At 34.4% G+C, this 12,210-nt stretch overlaps 1 protein-coding gene across 3 annotated transcripts; it reads right to left on the bottom strand.

Moving 5' to 3' along the window:
* Positions 1-3,022: 3,022 nt before the first annotated feature.
* On the bottom strand, positions 3,023-11,854 carry LOC18107254 (sister chromatid cohesion 1 protein 2). 3 transcript variants are annotated; one of them, XR_008057802.1, is made up of 14 exons: positions 11,603-11,854; positions 9,292-9,556; positions 9,157-9,194; positions 8,937-8,983; positions 8,613-8,677; positions 7,755-8,464; positions 7,188-7,299; positions 6,433-6,569; positions 5,692-6,359; positions 5,512-5,545; positions 5,393-5,414; positions 5,170-5,302; positions 3,609-4,230; positions 3,023-3,516 (listed from the first exon to the last, which is right to left on the bottom strand). XR_008057802.1 is itself a non-coding variant. In XM_024589427.2 (13 exons), exons 1-13 carry the CDS (start codon positions 11,724-11,726, stop codon positions 4,129-4,131), a joined length of 2,457 nt encoding a protein of 818 aa, XP_024445195.2. In that variant the 5' UTR covers positions 11,727-11,854; the 3' UTR covers positions 3,023-4,128. The 3 variants fall into 3 exon arrangements, 2 of the variants coding, with proteins under 2 accessions (XP_024445195.2, XP_024445197.2); XM_024589427.2 differs by having other exon boundaries at positions 3,023-4,230; XM_024589429.2 differs by lacking the exon at positions 8,613-8,677 and having other exon boundaries at positions 3,023-4,230; positions 7,755-8,426; positions 8,903-8,983.
* Between the last annotated feature and the right edge of the window lie 356 nt (positions 11,855-12,210).

Raw genomic sequence — 12,210 nt, 5'->3', positions numbered from 1 at the left:
AAAAGTTCCATATTTGAGATCGTTTGTATTGTAATATCTTTTGTTTTTTGCCCAACCACAAAGAAAAACTGTTTGATTAGCCAAATAGGCACTGAACCTCACATATAATTGTGTTTTTAACCTTGATTTTGAAGAAGCTAAAATAACCTGTTTTTTTTTATTCATGAAGACCTACTTTTCATTTCATACAAAAATCTATCCCATATCATTTTTAATCAAATACATTTTTAAGCCAATTTTTTTTAAACCATAACTAAAAATGTGTTTTCTTAAGCCTATTTTTTTTATAACCGTAACCGCAAAAGCTACCACAATGTCAAACACACAAGAAGGGCTAATAGTTTGGTATTGTGGTAGCTTCTGCTTTTTGCACAACCATAAATAAAAATCATTTGGTTAGTCAAAAATAACTTTTGTTTTTTTCATTGGTCCACGTATAACTGTGTTTCAAAACCTGATTTTGTAAAAGTTAAAATAACTTATTTTTCATTTATTTTGCACACAAACATCAATCTCTTTTAGCAAAACAGGAACCGAACATCCAGTGAAGTGCCTGAACGAAAAACAGTTAAAAGAGGGTATAAAGCAACTAATAAGCCACAGTGCAAATGAAGACAATGCTCAGTTTACAAGTACTCAGAGGCTTAACACTGGTGAAGATTGGAAAATCAACATGCTCTGGTACATTTTAAGACTTAGTAGTGACAGAAAGGCTGGATTTAACATTTGAACCTAAGACTATGCTATGGCAGGCTTCCTACAAGCTATTTTTGCAGGATTGTGCTTTGTCATTACAAGAACAGCAGTAGAAATTTTACAGCGTAAGACATTTTGTCAAAAGTTGAAAAGGTATTCATATGCAACAATAATGAAGTTGCAACCAATTTAACTTTGTATTGCATCGGTGAGTACCCCAGGATTACACGTTGGGATGGGGAAAGCTTCTCAAAGCTAAGCCACTGCTGTAGGATTATATTTCTCATTTAACTGGTAATGGAAGAATAATCTTTCTTTGGTACTTCTGGGTTGGGAAACAAAAATGGTTTTCTCATTCTGATACTTCTAAGTTGTATGGTTAAAACGTGTGGCACTCAAAATTGCTCAGAGGATATATTTTTTATCCTGGCTGGCCTCAATAACAAGATGATACACTAGAAGAGAAGAGGCATAATTCATAGCCTTTTTCCTGAGAGGCTTATCAATGTTGGCATAATTCATAGCCTTTTTCCTTTGTGTGGATTCTACTACTAAATTTTTACCATTTAAAGTTATGTATATATTTAATTATTTAACTCCTATGGATTTGATTTATGTACTTGTTGGTGAAAAGATTAGTTTGAATAGTTATCGTAGTGAAAACACTCCATAAAAATGTGCGACAACAGATTAAAAAGAGAAAAACTGTGTATGAAACTAAAACTAATAAAGAATACAAACATGTTGAATTCCAGCCAGGTGATTGGGTTGAGTACATATGCGCAATGAGAGATTTCTAGCCTAGAGAAAGTCCAAATTACAACCATGAGGAGATGAGTCTTTTCAGATCGTTGAAAGGATAAATGACAATGCTTATAAAATTGATTTGCCTGTTGAGTATGATATTAATGCTAATTTTAATGTTTCTGATCTTACTCTGTTTGATGTAGATGATAATTCAAGGTCGAATCTTTTTGAAGAGAGAGGGGATGATGAGGACCATCCCAACACCAATCTTAATTATGTCAGAGATCCATTGGAGGTGCCAAGTGGACCAATTACAAGAGCTAGATTAGTAAAGAAACTTAAAGAGGCATTGAATGAGCTTATTTAAAACATTTGGGTCAAGATGAACCTAGAGAAGCTTGGGGCGCCAAAGGAGTATGAAGGACAACCTTTAATTCATCTAATAAGAGCTCAATGCAAGTCCTAATGGGGGGCTGATGTGTTCGGCCCAAAAGTCAGCCCTGTTTGGGCTTATTTTCCTAATGTTACAAGGATTAAAAGTCAACAATTATTCTTTTATTTTGTGCAACGTAATTCAGTTAGATCTGATCTTTAATGGGAAAGGACTTTTATCATTCAAAAAAGAAGTTTCCTAGTCCACTAAGAAAACTAATGGGTGACAGATTTGTTTCCTAAACTAGGAAGGATTATTTAATGATTATCCTAGTATAGAAAATGAAATAATTAATTCAGCAACTAAGAAGGAAAGAATCATTATTTTTATCCAAGTAAACAAGGAAACCAAGTTCTACAAGGAAAAGTTAGAGGGGGCAACAAAAGTTTCCAAGTCAGAATTGATTTTCCTAGTCTATTTGGAATCCCTAAAGTCGACAACTCTTTCTAAGCATGTAAGGAAGGCTTACTCGGCTATAACACCTTATAAACTAGAAAAATCAGATTTAATATCTTTCATTTTCTTTGTTAATTACAACGGCAACTCTGAACCTTTATTTTGATTTTTATTTTGGGCTTGTTTAATTAAGGGTTTGAGTCTAATTGTAAGAGCCTTATACAAGTACACAACTTGTGTCCATTAGGGTTTAGAAGCTTAAGTTTCAGTATTTATAGCTTTCTTATTATACATGAATTGGGAGACTTCTGGATAATTAACTCTCTTTTGCCACAAAGTTTTTTTTGTGTCAATAAAATATTCTCTCTTCTTTGGTTCTGTAAAGAACTGAAAATAACTTATTGAAAAACAACTGACTTCGTAGGGTCATTCTTATATTTCTTGTTTGCAAATCAATATTTGTTGGATAAGGGTTCATTTCCAATAGTGCTGATATCTTTATATCACACTCCTATCAAATCTAATTTACTTGACTTTCTGGGAATTGATGTCTTAGCATATGAGTTGCTTAACAACGTTATCAAGACATTTGCATCACAAATTCCATTGAATGATATGTATTCTTATGGATTTAGAATATTGATGCACTCCATTTTCTGGAGTCCAGCAAAACAAGAAGATCTAGCTCACCACCATAAACAAAAGCACCCATTGTCAATTACAGAGCCAATGAATTGGAGCAAACTAACAGCTCAAGTAGCAACAATTGATTGCTACAAATTAAAAGATGAATTTATAAATTGGAAATTAATATTAACTACAAGCTCTTTATGCGTCCATGGACCCCTACCCCTACCCTAAGAAAACAAAAATACTCTCCGTTCCATGTAAAGCTTCATTACAAGTCACCAATAAACTAAACAAACATATACAAGGAAACCCACATCCATCTAATAAATGAACAATGCATAAAACGAAAAAAGAAAAAAAAATGAAGGTTTGAATCAAGATCATTCTCTTGAAAGAACAAGCAGGTTGGAATCCATCAAAATTCGAACAAGCGGATATCCGGTTGATTTGGATACCATTGCCATCCATAAGGACAAGGGAACTTTAGATGCACGCCCATCTATATGTTTGCATCCCAAGTCTTCACAATTTTTAGTCTCAGGATTTTGAAGATCTCGCCTTCTAATCATGTCTTTCGAGATTTTTTTATGCTGAAACGGTAAGCCGTCTATGTGCTGATTAAGTCAATTTCTTTTTTAATTAATAGCAGCTGAAAAAGGATCCATGTAGAAAATTTGGTATGAAACAGAGGCAGGTGATGACATACATGCTTGCCAACAGCCCCATGTTCGGCATGGGTAACTTGTTCAGAAAAGGCAGACCGTGGTGTTCTCTCATCACATCAGGTTCAAAATATTACACAATCAGAATCTCAAAAGCCTACATTTGAAAAAATAAATTACATATATGAAACACGCAGACCAAAAGAATTCTGAGGAGAACATCTACTAGTAGTTTCGGTGGCTTAACTGCTGATGATATTTTGCAAACTAGGCAGCAATTTGGTTCAAGGAAAGAGAAAAGGAGATTCATTCTTTCAAAGGAAAGCTATAACTACTTAAAGATCAGTCGAGGCTTATTGTTTTGACAGCAATCTCTCTTTCATTTCACCTGTCATTACAACGCCCTCTGCTCCTCTCTTTCTTTTCCTAGCATGTAGGCTGAATCACTCTAAAGAGAGAAAAGAAGAGCTATTCCTACAAAATGAAACTACTACATCTGCAGAAACCCTACAACCTAAAATGATTAAGATCTGTGAATAAATTCACACTCCCAAGAAGTTACATTTACGATCTACAAGCTTGGTCCCATTGAGGGGTTTTCCAGATGAGAATGTCACCGTATAAATTTTCTTCCTTCACGTCCACATATCCTTTACTTTTCAATACCTACAAGGTTAATTACAAATACGACTTAGCTTTTGCTTCCTCTTTGCCAAAGATGTTTAAAGTTTTGACAGTGTAAAGATCTTTCTTGCTTGCGTGGATAACCCAATATCAAAGATTTAAATAGTCGATACCTCTCCTCTCCCAGATTATCTAAACATTGGTTTAAATCGCTTTTTCAAGTAGAAAGCAGCAAATATCAGTTCTTGACAACGAAAATCAGTTGATCAGTTTACCTACAATAAATTCACAACATGATTTTCTCCTCTACAAATATTTAATCCCACTAAGTGTATTAAATTTGATGTATATGACACTTTTTTTTCGAATTTGCACTTGATTATTAACCTTCTCATTCAAAAAGAAAAGGCCAAACCAGAAAGTAAATGCTTAAAGAACACAGGATATATTTACACAGGACCCACAACAAAAGAAAAAAAACTTACATGAACGATATTTCAAATCAGATTGCCTAATAAGCAAATAAAGGAAACATAAGGGCCTCTTTGGATTGTGGTTATGAAAACAAGTCTGCGTAGGATTTCACGATTAGAATCATCAAACAATTTATACAGCAAGAATCTTAGGTAGAGGCTTTTGGTGTTAATTTCCACATGCTTCTTAGTTTTTACTACTATTGCTTGAGAAAAAAAAGCAAAACAGTATTTCCATAAATTTTAGTATCTATTCATTTTAATTAAACATAATTTTTATCATTTAGAAAGAAAAAAAACAAACAAACAAACCCTCTCAATGACACATTACCGAACTATTTTCACACCCATGCCACAACAATGACTACAGCAACGGGCAAGACAAAAGCCAACATCTTTTGGACCAAAGTGCTATGTTTGAAAAAAATTTCATCCTACTCAAAAAAATGACAGACAATATAGCCGTGAGTCAATCAGATAAAGTACTGGAGAGCACTAAGGTACATACCAGTATCTCATAGAAGAGCCTGGCACTCTCTCTCTTGGTTCTTCCTTCCAAAATTCGCAATAAATTTAGAACTTCCTCCTGTCTTCTTTTCTTCTGTATCAGAAAACTTGCATGCAAGCATTTCACTGCCACTCTGTCAAGTAAATTCAATGGAAAAAAATTGAAGCAAGAATCAGACATTGACGCTTCAGATGAATGAGAATATTGCAAACCTTTATCATACCTGGTTCTTTCTGACCACCCATCTGCAATACATACAAAGATGAGAATCCCATGTGTGGTGATCTGAATGGTCAAAACAAAAAAAAAGTGGACAAAAAATTGACTTGTCATAGTTCTTACAATGCTCCTGGTTATCTCCAGATGTATTCATGTCCTGGAGAAAATAGAAACAATATCATATATCAGTTCAATAAGCTTACACCCAGATGTATAAGAATCTGAGAAGGATATTAATGCACATAATGCCTGGCATGATAGTTTGACTTGTCTTCGTAAAATTTACCATTGTCACTGCTTTACCTCATTAAGCAGATTGAAATCAAGTTCTTGATCCAGGCTACGGCAAATTTCTTTCTCAACAGTTTTGGACCTTAGTCCATCTGCATCATAAATATCAGGTCTCTCAGGGCTCTCAAAAGACCTCACCGATGTTGTGCACTGAATAGGTGTTTCTGGAGCGATTGCCATTTGCTCTAAAGAGCCACCAGCAGTGGGAGATTCTGCTATATCTAACTTTCCAGGACGTTCCAAAGTTCCAGCAAATCTACTAGCAGAAGGAGATCCAGACACATTTGACTTCTCTAGAGTCTCCACAGTTTCAACTGATCTTCCAACAGTATAAGATTCTGACATGTCCGAAAGTTCCATGGTCTCAACCAATCTAGCACTAGTAGGACATTCAGACACAAACTTTTGTGGAGATTCCAAGATCCCAGCTGATTCTTGAATAAACATATTTTCTGCAGTTTCCACAGTTTCATCTAATCTGCCAACAAGAGGAGATCCTGAAACATTTAACTTTTCCAGATGCTCTGTATTTTCCACTGACCCTCCAATGTTTTGAGACTCTGAAGCATCCAACTTTTTGGAAGGTTCCTCTATTTCAACTGATCCACCAACACTCTTGACTGTTTCTGGAATTTGTAATTTCTTTGTGCGAAAGAGGGATCCAAGCTCTAGTGAAGCACCTGTTCAAAACAAAGTTAAAGAGGACAGCACAAGTGTACTATGCTACAGAGGAAATGACAACGCTTAACTTACAAGGAATCAGAGGCTCCAGGAAACACTTGTCAAGATTGGAAAATCGACAGGCTTTCCAGACAGCAAAAGCAGTATGAGGAAGCTTTCTACGTTTGGACACCAAGTCACCTGTGTTTTCTATGCATTCCTTAATTACGCTGTAAAGTTGAACAGGAATGTTATCCACCCTAACATTGGTCATTTGACTTTTCAGCAACTTAATTCCTCATAACACTCCCATTGTGTTCTTAAAAAGTCAAGTTTTAAATGTGCAATCATGTCTTTCTAATTGATGGTGTTAAGTTAAACAGAAATGGCAGGACATAAGACTAAAAGTAATATCATTTTTTGTTCAGAAACATATTATATAATCAGTTCTACATGGATACCCAACTTAAATTGTATGACACACATGAAAGCTCTGTTATTAGAGCTTTAACTATGGAAGAATTTAGTTGATGTGAGAACAGCCTTATAAACATTTGAAATCCATACCTCCTACATATTAAAAACCATCATTTAACATACTGCAACATAATATTTTATTGTACCAACTTGTCTCACCAGAACATGATATTTGTGTTCAAAGGAAAAGGAGTACCCATATTCAATAATGATAATCCATATTTTCTTTCATGATGTAATATAGCAGAAGACAATTGATAGGGACAAGGCCAGTCAGACAATAACTCTAGGCACATACATGGATTAACAATCAGAAATAACCTCGATTGAACACATGAAAAAAATGTAAGTACGAATGAAAAATGACATACTTATTAGGAAACACTACCACATCATCAAAGAAACACTTTCTTTTCCTGAGAGCACGAGCATGCTCCTTAGCAGCCGGTGTAGAAATAACCATAAACTCTGGTGTGTTAGCTCCTGCATGGAGGAGATTTTTTGAATAAACATATTTGTCAAGAACTTAGCCAACGAAGATATACTATAATTGTGCAACCATTTTCACCTAGATCTGCAAACTACCACCCTCATCCTCTTCCCATCTCCCAATCTACTCCACCACAAATAAAAAGGGTAAGCAAAAGGAGTCCATCTATGCTATAACAGGCATAAAATATGTGATTTAAGACATACAACAATCCAATTATTAACGCTGGTAAGTTATTTATACCTCACATGTTCACAAAATAAATGTTGCAAAAATCCCAGCTCAAAAAGATAAGATTAAATTGTGTATTAAAATTGATAGGCAATTATAGAAAATTATCAGTTATCATTCCTTTCCAATAAATTTTTTTATTTCTATCAGGGAAAAAAAATTAGAGGAATTAGATCCTGAAAGGTTATGAGAAACATGAACTCAAAATCCTCTTCACCTGAAACATCTTTGAACTTGGATTGAGGAGTAGCGTCAAGTTTTATATACAATGGGTGATCTTCTGAGACAAGTTGCTGCTTTCTTTTTCCCAATGTTGTTGTTTCTGGTAAACTTGTGTTCCCTGCATTGCTCTGATGCTCTTCATTAAATGGTCTAGCATGTTCTGGAGGCTCCTCAACCGCAAGAAATGTATTAGCATCCATACATTCTTCTTGAAAAAATCTACTCTCTAGAAGCTTCTCTATGGATACTTCTACATCAGACACATTACCATCATTTAAAACACTTTGCGTTTCATTTTCTGATTGTTCCACACCAGGAACCTCTTTTTGCTGCTCCTCAGATTGGTGATATAGCTTAGCAAGCTTTCCAGGTTCTTCCTCTACCCCACCAAACATTTCAAGGTTCAGAGATGCTTCCTGACAGACACTGTCATCACAAAGCTTCAGCACACTCATTCCTGCATGTGTTTCATCCGAACCTATCTTATCTGGAACCTTTGATTCCTCCTCATCAGTTAGATGATCTTCAACAAATGATTTTCTAGTGTTTGTAGGCTCCTCCTCAACCTCAAGAAACATTTCAAGGTCCTCACATTCATGATGAGAGAACATACTGCCTTGAAGCTTCTCCATGCTTGCTTGTAGAGTGCTTACACTACACAATGTGCCTTGCTCCATAACATCCACCAAATGAGATGACAAAACACTGCAACATGAGTATAAAGTGAGTAAATGTTGAAAACATCGTAACATCCTAATTGACATATGAACAGGGGGGGGGGGGGGAGGTGATGGAAATGCAGGAAGGCATCTAGAACAACAGAAAAAGGAAACTTTAAGTTCAAGTTCCATACTCTTCATTCATACTGTAACCTGAAGACCAAGTATCTCCACAGGCAGCAAATTCCTCACAGTGATCCTTCAAATATGATAATATTAGTATTATAGGAACACAGATCTGTAGGAATTTAATAGAGCAGTAAATGTACAAATCTTATGAAAACTATGAAGTTGGAGTAGTAATGCTGATCAGAAAAAATTGCAGCCATTAAAAATCGTTAACACAGACAAAAAGAAGCACCTTGCAAGAATCCAAAATGGAAGGACTGACCTATAGATGTTAAACGCTCAAAATTCAGATATAATCTTTTAAGATAATCTGATTGTCTAGCAGATACCTGGTTTAGAGAATATTTCGCTACACCCCTAGTTTTCCACATGCCATCTGTTGCATTAACAATTAAAAGGGTTAATATCTGAAGTAGAAAGAAGCAAACGAATTAACTAAACTAAAACATTCAAAACTTTTAAAGAAATATTTACATGGAGATTCTCACTGATGTTATGTAAACAACTGAAGTAGACTGAAGTATAAATTAAACAAGGAAACTCCAATACCTTTAAGTGTAATTTCTTCGTGGGGCATCACATTGCCTCTGGGAGGTAGAAGAAATATGAATATAAAAACCAATCAATAGAACAAAGAAATGATTAAGCTCTTCAGCCCACAGATAAATAAACCATATAGCTTACCCAATAGTATCTTCAATAATCTCCAGATCAAAAGCATCAAGTTCAAATCTTTCTGGTAGAGTAATAGAGAAGTAAGGTGCTTGCAAGGTTTCCACAAGTATCCCATCTTTATTACAGAGCACAAAGTCCTTGACGTTAAGAAGAACTTTGTTGCAGTCATCAAACAGATATTCAACTTTTTTGGAGTATATTCTGACTACACCAAGAAGAAGGTAGGCCAGTACTCTATATGTAACAACATCAAACCCATCTTGCAAAATTTTATCTGTTTAAAAAGACATAATGGAAAGCCAGGATGTTATACAGAAATAATGACCACAATCATAACTTTTGAGACCAGCATTCAAACAGTAACTGTCATATCTACAGCCATATTCCAAATATGTTATTTTGGGGTTAGTTTATGAAGAATTTGTTATTTTAGGACCACATATTTAGGAAGAAACTTGAAACTTAAATGGAAGAAAATTTTTCCTCATTATATTATCTATTGGGTTTAGCTTTTTTCCATTTTGGCACCTAATATAAAGCAGCCTAATTTAAAAAATAAAAGTTTGAAGATAGGGTTCTTATTCTTTAATCAAATAAATAGAAATTTCAGTATTTTTTGGGTTATGTTGTGTTCCTCATCACTTAGCTCTATGCTAATATCAGCACACAGACAAGGCGCTTTTACATTAGAATCAATGTCTTGTAATTGTCTACAATCCTGCAAGAGATACCAAAGGATATTCAACAGATCTAATTCTAAACAAAATCTGACTCACTTTAGATTTGACAAATGCTATTTGCATACAAACAACAGAATATGCAGCTTGAAAAGATAAAAAAATGAAATCATACGGAAAAGGTAACTTTTAGCTTACATTTACAGCAGCTGATCTTATAGGCTTTTCCATTCAATAAAATTTAAATGCGCTTGGATTTGCTTTTTTCCTTTTTCCTATAGATTGCTTTCTGATTATAAGTTCTCAAAAAGAGGGCATGTGAAACTGATTGCACCAGCATTTAGACCCCAATATGAATTGATTAAAGCATAAACTCATCCAGGCTTCAACTAAGTGCAGAATAGTTCACATTTTGCCTGTTCATGAACTCAGAGACCTATTTATTGAGGTTGATCTATCTCTAGAGCGCTTATAAATTCTGACAGATACTGAACATAGCTTGAAGTTGAGCATATAAGCATATAACTTCACAGTCATACCAATATATAGTGATCTCCATTTGATTACCAAGGCTGCCTATGGACCCTTATTGCCTAGCCTACAATATCTCCTCTTTAATTTTGGTTCACTACACTTGGTTATCAACCAGACCACAAACCAGACACTTTTTGAGCATGCTTTGGTCATTGAATCCAAACTTGCTGCCCTTTAATCCTCAAATATTTAAACATGTAAAATGTAAAATTGTGCATGCCTGAACCAAATATTTACTCTTCACTCAATTTGATAGGCTGCTATCTGCTACAAAGTACAAGATAGTTGGAGTAACTTTACATTATAATTCTCCTAAATGAAAAGTAATATAAGAGCATAGAACACCATTTTAACTAGCATAGTCCCGTTCCTCTTTTGGTGGACAAAAATCAGTTTTATATGAAATGTGGATCATTGCAGTCTATTATTTATCTCTTCGCATGACAACTATCCACAGCTTGACACAGATAAGAGATTAGCAAAGTCCAGCGGCAAAGATAAACCTTTCCATATTAAACTTGTTCATTGATATTGTCCAACATCATCTCCCACATTCTTATATCCACTTCTCTAGGCAGTACCAAGAAAGCAAACAAACTAGTGCGGGCTAAATTGGAAGGCAAAAGGCATTTTATTTATTTATTTATTTTGGAACCAATTAAATTACTGATTGAAAAATTCATTTTAATTAGCATAATCTACAAATATAGAATTAGGACTGGAAAAACCTCCTGTAATTTAGAGTCAGAGAAACACCGAGAAGCCAAAATAAAGATAACCTAGATTGCAAAATGTGAGTTTAATTGCCCCAAATCAAAACCATGAGCCAAAAAAAAGTTGTAAAAAGCCCCTAATTCAGCCATTAGAAACAACAACTTGTACAAGTCAACATTCTAAAATGGACACATAAATTGTGGAATAGAACAACAAATAAAGAAAGAAAAACAAAAGATCCCACATAAGCAAAACCTTCCCCATTGTTTTCTCGAGAAACAAACATAAAGCAAGTCCATTTATTCTCTCCTTATAATTATAATTGAGACAAGAGAATATTGTGACGGAAGAGGAAGTATATTAAAATAGTAGTATAAAAAGGGAGGGTTGCTTACCAACGGAGGAGGAGATATCAGTGGAAGTGACTTGTGCTTTTTTAAGCCTTTTGAAGTAGTAAGCAGCAACCCAAATGGAACCTAATGGACCTTTCCTTGACAGAAGGCAGTGTGAGTAAAACATTCCTTCCCTTCTCACTCTCTCTCCACTTGTGATTTTGCTATTCAAAATACTAATATTATTGCACAGAAAGATTGTGGTAAAGAAGAAGAAGAAGAAGAGAAAAGGTACGGTAACTGCAAGAAGAAAAGGAGCCGTCTTTCTTTTAAAAAATATCATCTTTTTAATAATAATAATAATAATAATAACAAGTAAATCCAGAGAGTTTTTACCATGAATTATATTAGTTTTACTTTTTATTTTTTATTTTTTTGCTAAATGTTTTTTTGACTTTCTTTTCTTGAAAATTAAAATGCATAATTTTTTTTTTATCAAATTAAACATATTTATCATACCCAAATACCTTGGGTCTCACATAATTTTTGTTGTTTTTATTGTTGTTATCATTATCGTTATTATTATTGTTATTATTATTACTTGAGTCATGTATGGTTGTCAGATCAAAGTAACATGAGTTTTTATTTTCATTATTATTATTACTTGAGTC

The sequence above is a fragment of the Populus trichocarpa genome, chromosome 17 (genome assembly GCF_000002775.5).
Source record: "Populus trichocarpa isolate Nisqually-1 chromosome 17, P.trichocarpa_v4.1, whole genome shotgun sequence".
In the NCBI taxonomy this organism is placed as follows: domain Eukaryota; kingdom Viridiplantae; phylum Streptophyta; class Magnoliopsida; order Malpighiales; family Salicaceae; genus Populus; species Populus trichocarpa.
The sequence above is the reverse complement of the archived record's forward strand: the minus strand, read 5'-3'. Positions and strand labels throughout refer to the sequence as shown.